The 20,201-nt window shown below is 45.7% G+C and overlaps 2 protein-coding genes across 7 annotated transcripts in view; one reads left to right on the top strand and one right to left on the bottom strand.

The window, feature by feature from the left end:
- The window catches only part of Fez2 (fasciculation and elongation protein zeta 2), a 37,184-nt gene extending 29,785 nt beyond the window's left edge, over positions 1-7,399 (top strand). The window contains exons 6-9 of one of the 3 annotated variants that reach the window (XM_040730764.1): positions 490-570; positions 2,544-2,619; positions 4,319-4,384; positions 6,589-7,399. In XM_040730764.1, coding sequence (XP_040586698.1) covers positions 490-570; positions 2,544-2,619; positions 4,319-4,384; positions 6,589-6,605 — 240 coding nt within the window. In that variant the 3' untranslated portion in view covers positions 6,606-7,399. The remainder of the gene's footprint in view (positions 1-489; positions 571-2,543; positions 2,620-4,318; positions 4,385-6,588) is intronic. The other 2 variants (XM_040730765.1, XR_005870761.1) reach the window with 2 other exon arrangements.
- A 1,245-nt stretch (positions 7,400-8,644) lies between these two features.
- The window catches only part of Crim1 (cysteine rich transmembrane BMP regulator 1), a 176,389-nt gene continuing 164,832 nt past the window's right edge, over positions 8,645-20,201 (bottom strand). For all 4 annotated transcript variants that reach the window (XM_021229282.2, XM_040730763.1, XM_005073594.4 and 1 more), the window contains 4 exons: positions 17,270-17,464; positions 15,183-15,305; positions 12,322-12,512; positions 8,645-11,119 (listed from right to left, as the gene is read on the bottom strand). In XM_021229282.2, coding sequence (XP_021084941.1) covers positions 10,940-11,119; positions 12,322-12,512; positions 15,183-15,305; positions 17,270-17,464 — 689 coding nt within the window. In that variant the 3' untranslated portion in view covers positions 8,645-10,939. The remainder of the gene's footprint in view (positions 11,120-12,321; positions 12,513-15,182; positions 15,306-17,269; positions 17,465-20,201) is intronic.

Here is a 20,201-nt window from a genome sequence, read left to right as displayed (position 1 = left end):
TCAACTCTGAGTGGCAGCGTGTTCATCTGCCAAACGTCCCTCTTCCCCAAACTGATGGTGGAAAGACGGGAACTTCAGCCCACAATAGGAGTTACTCAGGATCAAATTGTCAGTCTTGCAATAAAATGTAGGTAAAACGGTATCAAAAGGTATCTTAAAGATTGTGTGGTAAACTTTTCCATAAGATGCGTGTGCAGCTGACATTTATAACAAATCGGAACCAATCTCTTAGTTACACGGGGAAAGTTTTCCGTGGGTGTGTGTCATGGCCCACCAACAGTTGTTTTTGCATTGGACTCACATAGAACTGGAAGCCCAAACAGTTTCTAAAAAGCATGATTTTTGTCTGCTTTGTAAGAATGAGTAATTGTGGCATTTTCTAACTGCTTGTCTGTTGGGTGCAGAAAGTCATCACGGAACCTTCTACTAAAAGTCTCTGAACCTCTTTCTCTGTCCTCTTCCTCCTGGTCCGTATACTGCTGCCTTTAGCGCTTCAGCATGGAAGGGATCTCAAACGTCATTCAGAATGGCCTCCGCCACACCTTTGGAAACTCAGGCGGAGAGAAGCAGGTGCCCCGTTATCCTTATTTTCCTCTTCTCCTGCTTGCTCCTTGTCTGTGTGAGGGCCCTGAAAGTTGGCACTTTTACTAAGTCATTAAGACCACCATTCATTGTATCTGTAGTCCCGATAATGAACAGAATCCCCCTTGGGGAAAAATCCTTTAGATTGGACAACAGACTAATTGTACTCTCAAGCAGGTTTCAGGGCCCATTTCTCATGCCCACCTTTAACAAATGCATCCATATGCCAACGTAATGGATTGCATGTGCAGAAAGGGCTGGCTGTAAAGACAACTGAACTGGAACATGATACTTGTAAAAACGGGAGGAAGAAAATGTCATTTTAAGGAGAATGTTGCCAGAGGTTGGTATCTTTGAGAGTCTTAGTTAAAAAATATGCAGAAAGTAGATTTTACCTCTTTTACCTGAAATCGGGCGTATTATATAGTGAGCCAGCTCAGTTGTCGGCCAAGTGAGGAACAAGGTGTCATGTATGCAGAACTATACGTGTGAGCCTGTGCAGTCAGGTGTTTAGTGACTTGGTTTGTATGTACAGTTCTGCATAATTCAAAGGAGGGTTGCAAACATGGGTGACTGTGTTTGAAATTCACTCTTTGGAAACCCATTTGAAGACAGACACTCCCATGCATGATTAGAAGATGTGGCTGTGTAACTTACGTGTAGGCAGTTTATCAAACGAACCCAATGCCTAGTGATCCCACAGGAGGTTTCCGTGTCACTCAGGAGGGGAGAGGATTACTATTAAAGAGGGCCAGCTTGCACTGACGTTCCAACTGAGGGAGGGGCTCCGTGAGGGTGGTGGAATTCTAGTCTTTATTCTCCGCAAGAAGGAGAAATGGCCTCCAGACTGACGTGACTCATGAGGAGGTAGGCCTACAGCCACGGCATAGAGTCCTGATGCTTCACAGTGCTTGAGGCATGCCATGACTGAGGCGGGAACATTTTTATAAAGAAACATACTTGGTCCTCATTTGAGACTCACCTGGAGAAGTCCAGAAAGGTTGTGGGACACTGCGGTTTACAAAAGCGGAACAGCTCTTTTTTCCTACTGTCTGGACCTCAGGCCCAGTTGTTTTATTTATAGACTCACACAGTCCATGGGGATTAGGAACAGAGCTGGAATTGAGAACAACCATGGGGGACGAGCTTGAAGAAGTTCAAGGACTGGCTAGGGCACTAACTTTCTATGTGAGCCTTTGCAAGCTGCCCTGAACTACAGAATAGAAGATTCTAGACAGTTATTTCTAGAACATGCTTCATGAGGTGCCTTTCTCATTGGACGCAAGTGTGATAATCATGAGCCTTCAGAGGGAGTGAACTGGCTGGGCAATTTGACACAAATTTGGAGATTATTATTCATTTACCTTCTAGGCCATTCTGTCTCTCCTTTCTAATTCCTAAAGTCATTTATGCATACTTGTTTAATCATTTCAATACTAACTGTATGCTTCAGCAAGTTTTCGGGGAAGTGAGTCTTCGTTATTCGTGTCTAGACGAAGCTGGCTTGTGTCCCAACTGTCACGTTATTTGTGTTGACCAGAGTCAACCAGAGTCAGAATGGTCTGAAAGGGAATTACCAATTGTATAGTGTTGTTAAAACTATGCCGTTAGTTGATTACTGTTTTGAAGCTTTGTTGAAAATCATGCAAGGAGCGTGCTAGATGAGGCCCCACCCTGAAAACGGGCAAATGGAGATCTCGTCCTGAACAGTGCTCCATGTCTGAGCCGCAGGGAGGTTGTCGCTTATGGTGACACGAGGCTTGCACTCAGCAGGGGGAACGGGGGAGCAAAATGAGCCCTACCTGGAAGTCAGACCTGGGGGACTGCTGCCTATGCCAGTGTGCCCATCTCCAAACCAGCTCTGTTCACATCATAGAGCAGGCCTTCTAGGAACTGCACTGTTCTGAAGCTAAACTCATTCCCGCCTAAATGACGCTTTTTTTCTCCCCTTAACTTGGCAGTATTTGACGACAGTCATCCCTTATGAGAAAAAGAATGGCCCACCATCCGTCGAGGATCTTCAGATATTAACAAAAAGTGAGCAGAGACAAACTTAAACGCTAACTCGCTTGACTTTTGCTGATTCCTAAACTCTTGGTTTTCATTTCTGGATTTTAGTTTTGTTTATTTTTGTCAGTGTAGGCTGGTGAATGATGGATGTTGTCCTTTAATCTTATGACAGTGGAATAAATAACTATAATATCAAATGCAATGGTGATTCTGGTGTTCCTCCCCTGAATTTTTTCCCCTTAATCTTTGAATTATCTGAGCTAAGTTGTTTTTTTTTTAGATTTATTTATTTATTATGTACAGTGTTCTGCCTGCATGTACACCTGCAGGCCAGAAGAGGGCACCAAATCTCATTACAGATGGGTGTGAGCCACCATGTGGTTGCTGGGAATCGAACCTGGGTCCTCTGGAAGAGCAGTCAGAGCTCTTAACCGCTGAGCTGTCTCTCTAGTCCACACTAAGGTTTTTAATAGAAAACATGTAACTTGAATCTTCATCATCTTACATGGGAACATGTCTGTCTGTCAATGAATAAAATGCTTTGTGGCTCTTATGTGACTTAGTGGCTGAGTAGGACAGACTTAGAGATTTTAGGGTAAACACCCGACTTCTTGTGAAGGGAAAATCAGAGTCACTAGTTGTAGGGAGAGTCAGCAGTGAGACTTCCAGAACGTGCACTCACTCAACAAACAGTGTGACAGGTCTTTTCCTGAGCACTAGGTGTGCTAATGAGTAGCGCAGACAGAGGTGCTCTGCCTGTGTGGCCCTACGTTGGAAAACGGTGTGTGAGATTAATAAGTAGATGCCCTGTTAAGCACATCTTAGTTATAAAGGGTCACAGAAACCCGGTCACTCTTTTATTTTCAGGGCTATTCTTGGAAGTTACTTTCTCTTTCTTGGTAGCAATGGAAAATTAGGATAAAAATATTTTCTCAGTTTACCCTGTAGCAAATAAATTATATATGGTTTGGGGAAAGTCACGATCAGCTTGGCTTGGCCTGGAGAGATGGCTCAGTGGTTAGGAGCACTGGCTTCCCTTCCAGAGGACCTGCCTTCAATGCCTAGCACCTACGTGGTAGCTTATGGCTGTAACTCCAGTTCCAGGGAATCCAATGCCCCGTTCTGGCCTCCACAGTGCCAAACACATACACGATACACGGATAGACAAGTAAGCAAAACACCCACCCACCCAGCCAATAAATAAATAAATAAATAAATAAATAAATAAATAAATAAATAATGTCCACATTTCATAAAAAAATAGAAAAGGAAGAAGAAAGTGAAGGGATTGATGACTGGCCATGGTGGCTCATTTATGTAATCAGCACAGAGCATACTGAGGCAGGAGGATTGCCATGAGATTATGAGACTTAACCATTCTGGGGTACTGAGTGAGACCCCATTCCCAAGACAAACAAAATACAAAGGATTAGATTTGCTAATTAGATTACATCTAATTGTAAATTTTATGATAGCTGCTTACCGGAAGGAAATGACAATGTACCGTGTAGGATACTGATAGCGACATATGGATGGGAAGCCTGAGGAGGTCCAGTGGCTTCCTCTTAGCCACTCGGCTGCTGGCTAACCTCAGCTGTTCTCTCTCCTCCACGGTGAGCAGTGCGTACAAAGTCTCTCATTCCGAGACAGATAAATCAAGCGATGCCAGACTCCGTGTTTGATCTGAACCTTAAGTGACTGCCACTGTCCTGTTCTTACTTTGCAGTTCTGCGTGCCATGAAGGAGGACAGTGAGAAAGTTCCAAGCTTGTTAACCGACTATATACTGAAAGGTGAGTTTTCTGGCTGGGGAGCTGTGATGTCAGTAACCACATCGTCGTGTTGGTAGAGGGAAATGCACACAGCTCTGTTAATGTATAGCAGAGAGGCGTCTGATGTGTGCCGGGAACAGGAGGGCTGGACAAAGAGTAGCTTCTGTGTGAGACCTTGGGCTGGAAAGAATCCCCACAGCTGAGTGGTGAACTTACCGGAGGGGGAAGTAGGAGAGAATTAAAAGAATTAAAAAGGGCTCCGGGTGTGGTGGTGCAGGCCTCTAATCCCAGGATGTGGGAGGCAGAGGAAGGTGGATCTCTGAGTTTGAGGCCAGCCTGATCTACATAGAGAGTTCTAGAAAGCCAGGGGGCATATAGTGAGACCCTACCTCAAAAACTAAATAAAAATTTAAAATAATCAAAAGACACGTCAAGTCGGTCCTGGGAGATTTGGGAAGTGTAGTGTCTGTTACCTCGAGGACAACAGAAAAGGGACAGCGTCTGTCAGGGCGATGGTGGAGGAAAACCTGTGGACAGTGCCAAGGGGAGCACAGAACAGACCAAAGTCTCAGGTAGGGAAGGAAGGAGAAAAATGGAGATTTCTCAGTGGCGAGACACGGGCTGTAAATATTAGAGCACGTGGTCTACTACGGGGGAGGTGTGTATTGCGGAGGGAAAGAAGCTAGAAAATATGGGCCTCATTTGCTGAGAGAAAAGGTTAATGTCGCCTCCTCAGTTGAGGAACTGTATTACTGTAGGAAAAGTGAATGTTGTACAGGGGCTCATTTTTAAAGGCAGCGTTTGGGAACGGATTTGAAAGCGGCGTGAAACTTGAAGGAACTGGACTGGAGAGCAGGCTCCTTTCATTACTGCTTTCTTTGCTCCTCTGTCCTCCTCCTCCAGGTAGCAGGAGACAAAACCAGCTGTATTTTCATAAAAATGGAAGGGGGCTCACAGTGAATGATGCCTGGGGATCATTTGTGGAGACTTGACATGGAGCAGCAGCTGCGGCGGGTTAATGTGGGAGGAAAAGGCGGAGTCAGCACCTTTTTAAAAGCCCCGCCCACATAGCTGGCCTTTTCTCCTTAGTAGTGACTAACCTGACACCTTTGCTTGCTTTTGTGTTGTGCTGGCATCGGTGTGAAGGCTGGATGGCCCTGAGGTCTCTCCTAGATGAGAGACAGGACCGTCTCAGACTTGAATGACGTGGGTCCAGAAGGCACAGCCAGGACGGCCAGACAGTGGCGTCTGAAAGATGGTGCGGCCCTGGGACAGGGCTGCGAGAAAAGGAGTGTCACTTTCCTTTGATAACCTAGGACGCTACTGTCAGTCCTGTCCTTGGGAAGGCGGGTGTCTTCCTTCCCCGGCAGCCCCTCCCGCTGGCTGTCCTTGAGCCCTGTGTGGCCTCTGCGCTGTTCCTGCTCTGAGCTGCTGTCTGCATGCGCTGCCCTTCACTTTATGCTGTGAAGCCCGGGTTGGGAGCAGCAGGAGCTCAGACTTCAGCAGCGACGCTGTAGCCTGGAACACGGGAGGAGGGCAGAGTGTGCAAGTTTCCAGGGGTTGGGGGTGTCAGCGTGGGCTTGTGGGTAATACAGTGCTCTTCTCTACCCAGCCTGTCCACTGTCGCTAGTCCTGGGGACCAGTAACAGGGCCTGTGTGGGAGGGCCTGCCGCTCAGAATGGAGAATGAGCTCCTTCTCCAGGCTCAGCTGGCTTTCGTACTGTCTGAAGCTGATGCCTGTGCGTGGCTGTGTAAATACACTCCTTAGTTTTAATGAAAGGTGAGAGGAGAAAATTTGGCCTACGATGGAAAGGGCGCTGCTGGGAGAATGTAACTTCTCACACTGATACCACCCTCTGGCCAGTGTTGACTTCCCTAAAGTGGCCAAGACCCAGGCCACAGCATTGGTTCCGGCCCACAGTGCAGACTCGCATACCCTCCTCTGGCTTCTCCGGAGCCGGTGCTGTTACAGGACTTGGGGCTGGAGGAACAGGCTCACATCTCATACGGTGCCCCAAGAGACATGGCCCTTAGGTGTCTGGAAATTCTAATTAGTGTGTCTTAGAGAACTCATTGTTGGTGGAAGCCTTCTGAAGTCTTTTTAAGACACTGCTATTACAGATTCTTGCTTTTCATGTACATACGGGTTACATGTAACACCTTGTGGTTTTAGTCCAGGCGTATGCAGAAGATCCATTTCCTAACTGTCTCTTTCTCTATTGTAGTCCTGTGCCCTACATAGAGCGGCGTCACAGTGGAGCTGCTTCCCTTCTGCAGACGCCAGGTGTGACCTCCTACAGTGTCACTCTCCAGAGTCCCTGCTTTTGGACATCCAGCACACTTGAACTTGGATTTGCAATTCAGTGTTACCAGATCACGACTTCACTAATCCATCGTATTAGAGCACCGGGAGGGCTATGGCATTCTTGAATTCTGGAGAGAGGTTATGGAAAACATAACCGTGGTGGACTGGTTTCTAAGTTAGCAGAGCCGAGGAGAGAGGAACTGTGCATGCCGTTGTGTGTCGTAATGACAGTGTGGCTGTTAGTGTCCGACTCCATCTGAACTGCACTGAAGAACTAAAGCACTGGCAGGCCCGCCCCGCCCATAGCTGTTTCCAGTGATGGAGGGAATCAGGCTTGAGTGTGCAGAGCATCTTCTGCGGTCACCTTCCAGTGTGGCCCAGAGACTGAGATGGGGTGCGGTGAAGCGGGACCCGCCCCCACTTGGGCCTAATCGTGGGTGCTGGACACTGTTCTCACTCTGCCTGCTTCGCCGTTGTTGACATATGAGCCACTAGGAATCATTAGGACAGTGGATGTTCTGTGTCTGTGAAGAAGTGTATTTTGGAAGGGGTCCATGCCCTCTAAGGTGCTTAAGGAGCTACTATGGTACTGCCTGTTCTCATGTTTGTGTTCAGTTTTATTTATACCTGTGTGCTTTTCTAGAAAAAGCTGCTCACGGCTACAACATTAATGAACACTTTTGCCAGTTTCAATCAAATCAATGACATTTAATAAAATAATACAAACTTAATAATCTGAAATTTCTGTTTGGTTTTGCCCTCACAAGTGCTGATTCTTAGACTTATGTAGAATTCACCCGTGGCATATGCGCAGGGAGGCTCTGAGTAGCCTGGATGGCGAAGGGACCTTTGAGTGACACTGCACGGCTGGGCCCTGGAAGCCATTCTCCTGCACTGTTGGGCAGCTCCCTCCCCCAGAGGAAGCCAGTATCCTTGAGCATCTTCTCTACCTTAGAGGCTCGAGTACACTGGACATCTACATCCCTACTCTGGTCAGTGAGGTGCTGCTGACTCCAGCTGTAGCCCAGTCTCAAGTCTGATGGAACGTGGCATTTACTAGGAGACTGTGGACTTCAGGGTTTGGCTTGAAAGTGAAGATGCCGTGACCACATCCCATGAAATTGCTGAATATACAGTATTAATAATTTAAGAAATTGATTAGAACAGAATTTGTAAGGTGCCTTAAGAAACAGTTCTAAAGGTCAGTTTTGCAACCCTTGTCCTGCTTATGGCTTATTCTGGATTGTGCTTCAAGTTTTACCTGCTTTCCTATAGCAAGACAGTTTTCTTTAAATAGTTCCCCTCTTTTGTTTTATAAACAGGCTTTTTTCCAGAAGTAAACTGTATAGGATGCCCCACCAAACCAAAGCTAAGCCTGTGATGACTTACTTTTGATGGGTTAAGTACCCAAATATTAAATCTAAAAATATTTTAAAATCTGAAAGTTTGTGAGCACCAACATGATACCCGAAGTATTACTTAAGTCACCCAGGGACTACATCTATAAGGCATACATGTAAAATACAAGCACTTTTCATGTTTAGGTCCCATGCTCAAGATATCTCAGTTTATGTGGAGATACTGTAAAACCTCAAGAGGTCTTGTGCTTGCAGAGCTTTGGAAAGGGGGTATTCAGTTTGTTCTGATGCTGAGCGCCTTTTTCATTGTGACTGACTGCAGGCAGCTGGCTTCCTGTCTTTCAGCACTCCTGGCCGCCCTGTGCAGTGCGGCCTGAGGACAGCTTTCTGCAGGAGTCCACAGGGAAAGGGCCACTTGCTGAGGGACACCTTGCTCCTCACTGCTGCCACAGGTGTGCTGACCAGGCAACCCTGGGAAACCACTGTGTTTTCACCCCAGACCGGAAGTCTTTCTGAAGTGCATGGTTTTGATTTAATGTTTATTTGCTGCCAAGAAGCAGGCTGTAAGCCATCCCTTCGCAGCTCTGCTTTCTGAAAACAAAAACAATACTACAGAAGTCTGGTGCACTCCAAGTGCTATATGCCCGGTTTATTCTTCAGGAAATTATATTTGTTTTTCTTTTACAAGAGCACAACAGGAACCAAAGTAAAAGAGTAATAGATACAGCACTCAGGATAAATCATATCTTTAAAATAAAAAAATTTACACCTTGTCCTATATCCTGTTAGTATTTTCATATGGCCATGATTGAAAAAACAAAAAGCAAGCATTTACAATTTTTCTGATAATTTTTTTTCCTTATGCCAAGAATGGATAAATTGTCAACAAAATTTTATACTAATCAGGCTGATGTAAATCTATTTCAGTAACATCATATCATTAACAAATTTATTTTGGAAATAGATAAAAATATTGCCCCTTGATAATAAATCTTTTTCCTTTGATGCAAACAGCTAGAACACCTTTTTCTTTTTGATATTCTAAGACAAAAAATGGTTAATCTTCAGATTAATAAATTAGGTCATTATAATAATAAATTAATTTTTTTTAAGTTCAGCAACCTCTGTCCAAGTATTTACAACAATACTTGAAAGTTCCTTTACAAAACAGAACACATTTTCTTTTCACATTAAGCATACTGGGTATCCGTGTCTTTCACAACAAGCGTTTGGAAAAGGCAAACCAATGCACAAGTGGGCCATTAGTATAAAAGTGCTAAGAGCTGTTTGAAAAGTTAACACTATAGAATACAGTCAGTTATATCTGAGGCAAAGTACAACAAACTTCCAGCTTATTGTGGACAATATTCCAGTAGTTGTTTCAAACGGTTGTTTGAAAAAAAAATCCAGGAGCTGATTAGTGATACAGATAAAAAATTGCCATCAATGTCTCTGGCCAGTGAGCGAATTGAAGACCAAGTGAAAGAAATCCAAATGAGGAGGAAGATTTTAATAAAGGGATTTCCTTTCCATAGCAGGTGGGATGCTGGTTGCTCAAAGTGTATACACACGCGCACACACACACACTCACGCACGCACGCACTCAAGGCCGCACACATGCGTGCTCACATCTTTCAGATAAATGAGATTGTGTTATTCAAAAAAACCCTAAGTGATCAGATGCATTGCTATGGAATGCCTGTTTATCTGCCTTTGTTCTGGTTAAAATCTCATAAAAATACATTCAACAGGAAAACATAAATTGTATGTGTATAAATATATATGTATATATATTATATACACATGCACACAAATACTCTTGTTTCTGAAGCATAAGATAGTTACATAAATATTCCTATAATTGCTAAAGTTTAGAGGCATCTTTTTTTTGAGCTTCAACAAAGGTGCTTGAATAATATACAATTAAAATGAAGTAGTTTCTATTTTGTAGAATCAGTATATAATAAGAACAAAAAAATCCCAAACAGTCTTTTTTAAAAAAAGTTTCTTCTTAAGCTAGAGCTTCAACAAGACTATGAACAACCAACGCTATAACAGAAGAAAACAGTAACAATGAAGTACAGCCCCTGGAAATGCCTGGTGTCCTTCCCCCTCGCGCTCCTTCCTGCCAATGCTAAGGAAAGCCCCAGTGCTCGGGTTGAGAGGTGACCTTAGCCTCACCCATCCGCTGTCTCTACTGGGAACTGGCTGACTGGCACGGAAGAAAACAGAAGCAGCAAAAAGAATAACTGTATATATCCTTAGTAACCCGCTTTCGAGAAATGTGGCTGTCCATTTCCCTGGCTTCCTCACTGCCTACTGCAGTTGTGACTGTATAGAAGAGAAACTTGTGGCTTTAGACCTGGGATGGCTATCAAGAGTTCTGACGCGCTTGTCTGGTGGTGCGGCAGCTGGGTTGCAAGACCCTTTGTGTTCCTGCTCATTCAGGCCCGAGCTGTGCAGCGACCAACACCATCTTCAGAGCAACAGGAAAAAAAAATCCTCTGGGCCATGAACTGTTTTCATTTTCCTGGCTTTCTCCCCGAGCCAAGCTGACTGAGTTTTCTTCCCAACACTACCCCCCAACCCATTTTCCCCCACCAAACTCTCTGCCCCACCCCCCGAATGTCTCTACAGCTATGTTACAAGCAAATAAACTTTAGCAAGTTTTAAAACTTTGGTTCTATGAAAACACGTGGCCAGTTATCTTGAGGCCACGTGGGAATGCTTGTTCTGCGCAACGCTGTAGACAGAGCCCATCCCAGTCAAGTCCTTAATGCCGGACACCAAGTCACAGTCTGATACAACCCACTAAGCAAGTGCACAAATTCTAGTTCTTTAAAGAGCAGATCTTTTGTCGTCCTCTGTCTTTCAAAACCTCATCCACGCCGCCGCGCCGCCGGCCGCCTGCGCTCACACCGTTTGGTAGAAATTGTCTGCCTGTAGATGGTTCTGTTTCTGCATGCTATAGAAGCCACTGAATCTCGCGTCGGGTTCAGCGATTCTTAGCATTGTCTGGGAGCCGTCTTTTGCCTGGACTCGAGTGCCTTTCTTGTAGTCCACAGACACCAGCTGACTATTCAAGGAAGACGGCTGTTCAGAGAGAGGGGGAAAAGGAAGAACCCACAAAGATTTAGCTTACTTGCGTACGCAAAATGGACAGAAACTCAGGACCTGACGCAGGTGACATCATAGTTTCAGTATATGCCGATGGCCAGAGTATCTGCGGGGCATGATGGTATATTACAGCTGCACAAATATGTTCATTGGTCAAGTGACACATGAACTGGTTTCGAACCCTTGGCTGCAGGCTTGCATTGAAGAGGGTTGGAAACTGGCAATGTTACCAGGCAGGCAGAGTTCAAAGCAGAGTGATTTCTAGTGACTGAGACTGCATGAAGATGGCCTCGCAAGGGGTCACTTCTGGCTGCTGCCTGTCACTCCACACCCTCTTAACAGGGTTTCCCTAGTCTTGGAAGGTGTCTCCCCTTGTCCAGCACCAGGTTAGGACCCAGCCATGTGTCCAGCATAAAGGCTGTACCCGTGCATATCTCTCTCTCTCTCTCTCTCTCTCTCTCTTTCTCTCTCTCACACACACACACACACCACCACCACCACCACCACCACCACCACCACCACCACCACCACCACCACCACCACCAACAACAACAACAACAACAAAAAACAAGCCAGGAATTTTATATGCAAGGGGAACACTACTGGGCAGGAGGGGCAGTTGGAAGTTTCTTCCTTTTAAAACAGGCATGATTAAGAGGTCCTTGAATTAGAACAAAAGCATAGTGTTTGTCCCTCGGTGAGAAGTCTGCCTCTGGACCTGGTGTGGTCTCAGAGACTTTCTTCACGCCCTCCCGCCTGCCTCTCTCGCCCTCTCCCATCGTCTCCCTTTAGTGACTTCTTTTCTCTCCCCATTCAAAGACCAAAAAGTGACTGAGAAACACCAGATGGTCAACTTTTGTCTTCAAAATTAGAGTCTAGGACTCGCTCTAGCAGGTGTCAATCAGCTCATTTAAACATGTTAAAAAAAAAGTCCAACATCCAAGGAGTTGGGTTCATGAGAAGTCAGGACTCATTAACCAGTGGATGACAGGTAATTTACCCAGTCTTCAGTCCTGGGCAAGTATTACATGCTTGCTTGCTACAGCTTGATAAATACTTGACGTTAAGACTAGCAAAATAAAAAATGGCACTGCCTAATAGAAAAGGTATTAAGAAAATTGAGGGAAAAAGGACTGTAAGCACTTTCGGATTCATCACTCAAGAGACTCAGATGGTACCTTAGTTGGTGTCCGGTACCAGCACAGCAGCGGTACCCACTGTTTCTTCTGGTTGATGAGCAGGAATGCTATTATGATGGAGAGGCATATTATTATGGGAACCACAACCGAGACAACGGAGTCCAGTGATGAGTCTTCACTTGGATGCAGCCTATTATTATCTCTGTAATCTACCTGCAGGTGACCCATATCTAGGAGAGAAGACACAGGCACTGAGTGCTACTACCAGAATTTTAGGGGATTATTTTAATTACACAGCAAATACAGATCAGCAGCTTGCTTTTATTACTTCCTGGTACTTTGGGCTACAGACACGATTAAAGTCTAATGTTGAGCCAAAGAGCTCTTACAGGGTAAAGTACATAGACGGTAAATAGGATTAAGAGAAAACTTGCAACAAAAATAAAAAAAGGAGGGTAATAATGTTACTGACTAGGCAAGAAGGTATTTCCTGTAGCTAATTGGGAAAATATAAAACATTGGGTAGATTTTTAAAAGTGATTAAAATTAGACTAACTTAAAAACATTTGTTACTAATATTAAAATACTTTGCTTACAACAAACAAGACTTCGGATGGGCTAAGATTTTAGTAGGGAAATAGCTTTTTTCCTTACTGACAAAGGAAGAAATCAGAACCAAGTATATTCCACAGGTAGATGCTAGGTTTAATTAGATAATACATGAGACAACCAAGTTGATTTCCTAATTTGCTGAGTTCTAAGCAAAAATGCTTAGTTTTAATAAATTTGTTGAAAAAAAAAGCTTTATTTCTTGCCCTAATGAATCATACTAGAAGCACAGGGGAGAACAAGAGTATCTTTCTGTCCTTTGGAAATATCGTTCTGTGGGCTGGCTTAGCTGGTAGGATGCTGACAAGCTGAAAACCGAGTTCAATCCCCGGAGCCCACGTAAGTGTGGAAGGAGAGCACTGACCCCAAAGTTCTCCTCCCACACGTGCATACCTCCCACAAACACAAAACAACAAATAAAAACCTAAAAACAAACGTGCTAAGCCGCACTGTAGTCCCTGCCTACTATGCTCAAGGTCCTTGATTTGACCCAGCACTGCAAAAAACAAAACCACAAGGCAGTTGTAGAGATATGGAAAGGGCACTAGTTTCTGGAACGTTGTTTTATTCCAAGTTAACCATTCTAGTCAGCTTGTCTGCGCGTATCAAAGGCCATTGAGTGAAAGATACGGGACATAAGATCCAAAGGAATTGCTCTTAGGCTGTTCTGGAAACTGAGCTTACAAAGAACATTTCTGTGTGGTTAAGGCTATGGTTACTGAGCTGCTGGGTGTACTTGGGAGAGAACACTTCTCCTCACATCAGCCAGTACAGTGGCTGATACTCCATAGGAAGACCAAAAAAAAAAAAAAAAAAAAAAGAATGCATGAAGGAAAATGCTTGTGACAAAACTGTCATCTTAGCTGGGTGTTGGTGGCGCACGCCTTTAATCCCAGCACTCGGGAGGCAGAGGCAGGCAGATCTCTGTGAGTTTGAGGCCGGGCTGGTCCGACAGCCTCAAAAAAAAAAAAACCCCAAAAAAACAAAAACAAAAAACAAAAAAACAACAACAAAAAACTATCATCTTATTGATGGATTAGGTTTTAAATACAAAATGAATAAAAGCAGGGCTGTCTTCCCATATTCCAAATGCCACCAGGAACGGTTTCAGGCCTATTCATCCTGAGAAAAATCCTGGCGGAGAACTGTGGGCTCTTTACAAACTGTAGTCCTCCTGTTCTGTGAGGATGCTAAAAGCATACCATGAAGGATAACTTTGAGATTCCCTGAAGGCAAAGAAAACACCAGAAATAAAAAGCACTAGCTTGCTGCAAACCTCTCAGATCAAAACTAAATGAATTACCTCTTGCTCTGAGATTTTTAACAGATGCCATGCAATGCACAGGTCCCCAGCAGACTATACCTGACAAGGTTGCTCTCATGGTTGGAGGCCCTCATCTCCAACAAGGGTACACATGCTGACTGAATGACTGAATGTACAACGCTAAATGTACATCCAGTCTGAGCAATTGCATGAGGAACCAGAACCCTGGGTACAGGGGTTTGGCTCTCTGGTCATCTGCTTTGCTCCAAAGATAATGTTTATGATGTCTAAAGTAACAGATCATTAATCTCTCAAGCGATACATGTTGCTTCTTCCAAAAGAAACAGAAAAACCGTACAATGATTTTGAAAGCGTGCTTAGAGTCAACAGGAGGCACTTACTGAACCAGGGCTTGGTGTAAATTTAAACCCGTCTCCTGGTGACGGGAATGCAGCCATGCTTTGCCTCTTAGCTAACAAGAAACAAACTCGCCTGTTCATTATACACAACTGAAAAGTAGAAGAAAGGAATGAAATAGATCCGCAGCGATGAACTCAGTGACAAACTTTAAACCTCCATGGGGTAAAACCCTGTAAGAGGGATGCTGTAGGCCAAGCACAGGTCCCCAAGGGGCAGTGAGGAGCACTATGCCTCTGGCACGTTCATTCACGTGCACTTCACGTCAGCCTCCTCCGCCTAGGGACACATTCTTTTCCCTCACCATAAGCATCAGAGCACGGAGGACCAAGAAGGAGGAGGAGCATGGAGGACCAGAAGAAGGCGGAGCACTGAGAACCAGGAAGGAGGAGGAATTTGGAGGACCAGGAAGAAGGCATTTATCCAATGATCTGTAGACATACTTGACAAGTGTTGAGCTGTTTAATACATTTCAGCTGAGTTCATCTGCAAGGTAGTTACTGAACTTTCATGAGACATTTGAAAAGAAAGCATTTTTTTTTAAAATCAGGAATGAACTAAGCAGATTACAAAGAAGACAGCGCAGACATCAAGCGACCTCAGTGCTTACCTCTAGGGAGATGGACGATATCATTTTCACTTGGGGTGGGCCACATGGGAGCCTCCAGGTCAATCTCGCCGCGATGATTTTTCTTCTCGATGGGCACGTTGGTCGGCTCTGGCACATACATTTCTATCAGAAGATAACACTTCACGTGAGAGATGACGGGCAGGCCGCCTATTGTCGGTGCTAATACCTTTAATCCAAATATAGCCTTCAAGTCAATGTCATCTGTCCCAGCAGGTGAATGACTCACTGTCCTCACTTGCACAGCTGATGACACCAGTAGCTAGGTTTGTGGGGTGGAAGCGTTTCTCAGATCTTTTACTCCACCAGCTGTGTGTGTGCATGCATGTGGGTGCGTGTGTGTGTGTGTGTGTGTGTGTGCGCGCGCGCACACGTGTGCGTGTGACCGCCTCACTGACCGCTGTCTTTCCATGCTTTGGCTCTTTGTGTATTCCACTCCACTCATGTGATGCATCTGCTCAAAACCAAAGGTCAGATTTCCACTCCTCATTTGTCAATTAAGGCCCTAAAAAAATGTTGGTCACCATTTACCCTTTCCACCTGCTTCTGGAATTATTTATCCTACAGGCACTGGCTTGGCTTCTATTTTGGGGTCTTTGGTAGGAGACTTCTTCATTCCAACTAAGAGAGATCACTCAACCTTTAGTCCTGCTCAAGACCCTTCTCTGAGACGAATCCCAGGGACACCCTGCTTTACAGGGAAACCTTGCTTAGGAGCTTGGCCCTCAAGGCCAAGAGTTGTACAGCTGCTGCCTCTAATGTCCCCTCTGTCCTCTGAAACACTTAAATTGCTCTTGTTGTGTTGGCTACAATAGACTTTTGCTTTTGCCCCAGATTTTAATGGGTCAGTTGAGGAGGGATTGGGAAAGCAAACAGGACAAGAAGAGGCTAAGAGCAGTGATCCGGAAGCCACCTGCAGGGAGTTTCAGGTAGGACAGTGCTAACAGCAGTGTGAGGTGTCACTATTTGCAAAGCATGATGAGACCTGAAAAGGACTTGTGCATTTATTATTGTTATTTTTCTAGAGGAGACCAGAGAAGGACCTGTGCATTTACCACTGTCACTTTTTTAAAGGTCGATGGACATTTTTAGAAATTCTCAGACAGGTATATCTGCACAACACCCCACAAAAGACTGTGTAGTGGTGCCATTTTTAAAGTTTTACAGTATAGCTGTACTTCTAAACTGACATGGATTCCAAATTACTGTCCTGAGCAGAAAGATTCATTCACACAACGTGGGGAGGGAGCGGGAGCATCAAGGTGACGATGGAAAGGTTCTTGTCTCACTCAGGGCTCACTTGGATGTGAGAGGGAGCCTATGTGTGGTCCGGACTGCCTGGGGAATCTTCTGTGTGCATGGGATCAGATTGGGAACACTGCCCAGAGGCTGTCCTGGTGAAGGCTATGGCTCCGCAGTACAGGGATTAGGGCAGGGGATAAAGGAGCTGTTTTGGCAGGAGGCTCAGGGATAGAAAACTAGAAGCCTGGGGGGAAGATCCGGGCAGCTGTGGGGACTCAGGTTGGAAACTGAGAGGTTGAATAAAGCAGCTAATGTGAGGGAGAGGGATGAGAGGAGGCACGCCGGGGGCGGGGGTGGGGTGGGGTGGGGTGCTCAGTGGCTATGTCACACGCTGGAAGAGGAGGGTTCAGCCGAGCTGTAGGAGAAAGACGGCCGACGGCGGTGAGGTATGGACAGGAACTGCTGGATGGAGTAAAGAGTGACCCAGGTCTACCCCTTTCACTGCACATCTTCCATTTTTGTTCTGATAGACATTCGTGTCGTACCCTCTTCTGTGTTCGATCTTCAGTCCTTTTCTCTAGGCTGGCCCAATGCTGCACTAAAACTACACTACTCTGATAGACCAGCTGGCTTTAACGGGTTGTCTATTCCTGCGTGGCTGTACCCCACTTTAAGGGTAGAGTATGCCAATCAGAAGCGGTACAGCCTTCGCCTCCATGGTCAGTTTCGCAAATTACCCTGCGGTCTTCGTGTAGGAGCATCTCAACTGGGCTGACCCACTCTGGGCCATATTTGGCTTGAAAGCAGAAGGACGATGGTTTAGGTACCTGGACACATCGGGCAGCAACTTCCCTCCACCTTGATGGGCTCCGCACAGGGTAGGGGAGGGCAGCTGACGGTTGAGCAGAGGGTCTGGCCTTGCAGGCAGTAGCAGTGCGTGCAGCTGTCAATGTCCCACCGTTCCTCATCGGCGTAGGTCTTCCCGCTGAAGTGACACACCACTTTCTTCGGAATTGTGTCTTCTAGTGTAAAAGAAGAGAAGAACACGGTGAGCTCACATCTTCCGGGGGGAAACTACAGGAAACAGCTTGACACAACTGCGTGATGCTCGGCGATCTCCTGAATGTGGGACCCACCTGCTTCTCCAGTCCCAACAGTGTTGTCTGTCATTCTCTTCACCCTGTCTTGTGGCCAGCAACTGACCAAGGACCACAAAAGCCAACAGAGAACACCAATTGCAACGGCCGCCCTGCAATGCTGCTCACTGGGCAAGTGTCCTTGCGCTGTTATCCAGATAGTGAGGCAGAAAGGGACAAGGGCCCAGTGGGCACAATTACAGAGCCGAGCATCACCGATCCCCGATGCCGCCATTAGTGTAAGCCATGCTGGAAAATTGCATGGTATAAGCCACATCAGCTTAGAGAATTGTGGGATACTTCATGGGTTCTCATCAACAAGGGCATTTCCACCGCCAACACAAACTTACTTCAATTAGCCTGTTCCCCTCTCAATATGTAAGAACTATGGTTCTCAAGACCAAAATGTGTTTAAAAATTACTTTGTTTAGAAATTTACATCAGCTCCTATGATCCATGAATAAGTTAACAGCTAGTTTATTTTCCCTCTGGAGTTTAAGACTGGTGCCCCCCCAGTAAGCCAGACCAACAGTAAGGCAGAGAAATGCTGGTCTAAGGAGAAGCTCTGTCACCAGGCCAATGGACTGTCTGGATGACAACTTCAAAGTGGGGCGATTTTGTGCTTGGGTTCTAAAGACTGCACATTCACCACTGAGCACGGAAAAGGTCCTTAGGAAAGTTGGGGTGCTCGGGGACCCATGGTCTTCCCTGGAGGCCCCAAGGGAGATGCTCACAGAACATCAAAGCAGAGGAATAAAACTGGTGTCACACATTAAAAAGCACAACTCTTGTCCTCAGCACTTTTTCTACTGTTTGATTACTACTGCCTAAAGCTCAATAAGGGACGTTTCAGTAGTAATGAGAAATCCATTTTCAGTGTCTGCTAAAAGGTCATTTGGCTACTGGTTCATGTTCCGCACTAAGTGTCTGGTGGATCATCTATTACGTTAACAACTCCTTTGAAGGCTTTCAAACCAAACTGTGATACATGTGTTTGCGAATATAGAATCCTTGAAGAAGGTGACTTCAATTAAGATATCTAAAACGTCCACGGAAAACGGGCTGGGCACAGTGTGCTTAATCCAGGAAATACTATGACCTATCATCATTTCACGAAGGACAGCGTTGGTCATCGAATCTGGAGTCTATTATGGGATGACCCTGTAAGGAAGGAAGCGTCCCTTCACAGAACAACACGGCTTCACGTAAACCGAGGATGGCGCAGCATTAAGGACGGAGCAGAGCTGCAGCCACCACCGTGCTGAGTAGGGGACCTGGGAAAGAGAAGGCTCAAGCTCTTGTCCCATCTTGGCTGTTACCCTCCCCGCACCTTCTGCTGGTGGCACCTCTGCTAGTGCTCCTAGGGAGGGAGGGAATGAATGATGCACCATGACACAAGTGCTAGAGATTTTGTACAAAGGGGTGCGAGTGAACGCCAAGCACTGAGCTCTATGCTCTCAGGGTCTCAGCACAGAAACTCATTATGCCTGAAGATATTTAATACATCAATGCTACTAATGCTTACAAAGCAATATTAGCTCCCAAAATGAGGTTGAGATGCTAAAGATGGTAATTATGTGTTCAGAATGGCGAGGGCATTCACACAACAAACACTCATCACAGGACTAATGTAGTCAGGACCTGACCCAGAAGCCTGCTTGGAGTGGCGGAAAAGCCGCCTGGGAGGGGCGTGTCTCCTCACCAAAGCCCTGTGCAGTTACCACGACTGATACAGAGTAAATCAAGGTGGACAGTGAGGAGAGCAGAGGAATCCACTCTGCTGGGATACTGAGACTTTTCCCAGGATTGCATGTTTAGGCTCGCCCTTAAGCAATGAATGTGACAGAGAGAAGGCACCACAGAAAAAGGTGGTGCATCCAGTGGCTTGACCTGTTGGAAGAATAAGGAGAAGTACCAGGGTATCTGGTGTGTGTGTGTGTGTGCGTGTGTGTGTGTGTGTGTGTGTGTGAGAGAGAGAGAGAGAGAGAGAGAGAGAGAGAGAGAGAGAGAGAGAGAGAGAGAGAGAGAGAGAGAGAGAAAGAGAGACTAGAGATGAGTTTTGAATCGGACAATACAGGGTTTTGAACCACAGTGACACCTTTAGAGCCTTCCTACAGAGTGGGGAGGGTCCTTCTTAGTTTACCTCAGAAGTAAAGGTAAGCCCACTTACATGGAAGTCCTAATAGGGTAAGGCAGATTGGGGATGTGTGCAAGAGGGTGTGATATTGGTCTGGGTTTAGGCAGAATTAGTGAAGATGGAAGGGAAGGGTGAGGCTTGAGTTTTTTTTTTTTTGTGAAATAACTGTCGGGGTACAGATGGGAGTCAGAGTAGGAGGGATCATCTTCCTGCCTTAAGTAGTAAATAGTTAGTGGACTTGCAAGGGGTCAGGCCAGGCCTTTCCGATATCCCTGTGGGCCTTCTAGACCTGCAGCATGGAGCTGTAAACTCTTGGCTTCTCTGGGTGCCCATGTCCACTTGGCTGTCACTGAGCTAGAAAGGGCTTAAAAGTCACGAAGGGTAAAAGGCGGGACTTCGGCCAGTCACTGGCAGCTCCAAAGAAACACAGTGCAGAGTAACAGGTGAGACACCCTTCACGTGCTGCTAAAATGCTTCTAGTCTACT

Source organism: Mesocricetus auratus, unplaced genomic scaffold, assembly GCF_017639785.1.
Source record: "Mesocricetus auratus isolate SY011 unplaced genomic scaffold, BCM_Maur_2.0 Super-Scaffold_100024, whole genome shotgun sequence".
Taxonomy (NCBI): Eukaryota; Metazoa; Chordata; class Mammalia; order Rodentia; family Cricetidae; genus Mesocricetus; species Mesocricetus auratus.
Note: the sequence above shows the minus strand (reverse complement) of the source record. Positions and strands in the feature narration are given on the sequence as shown.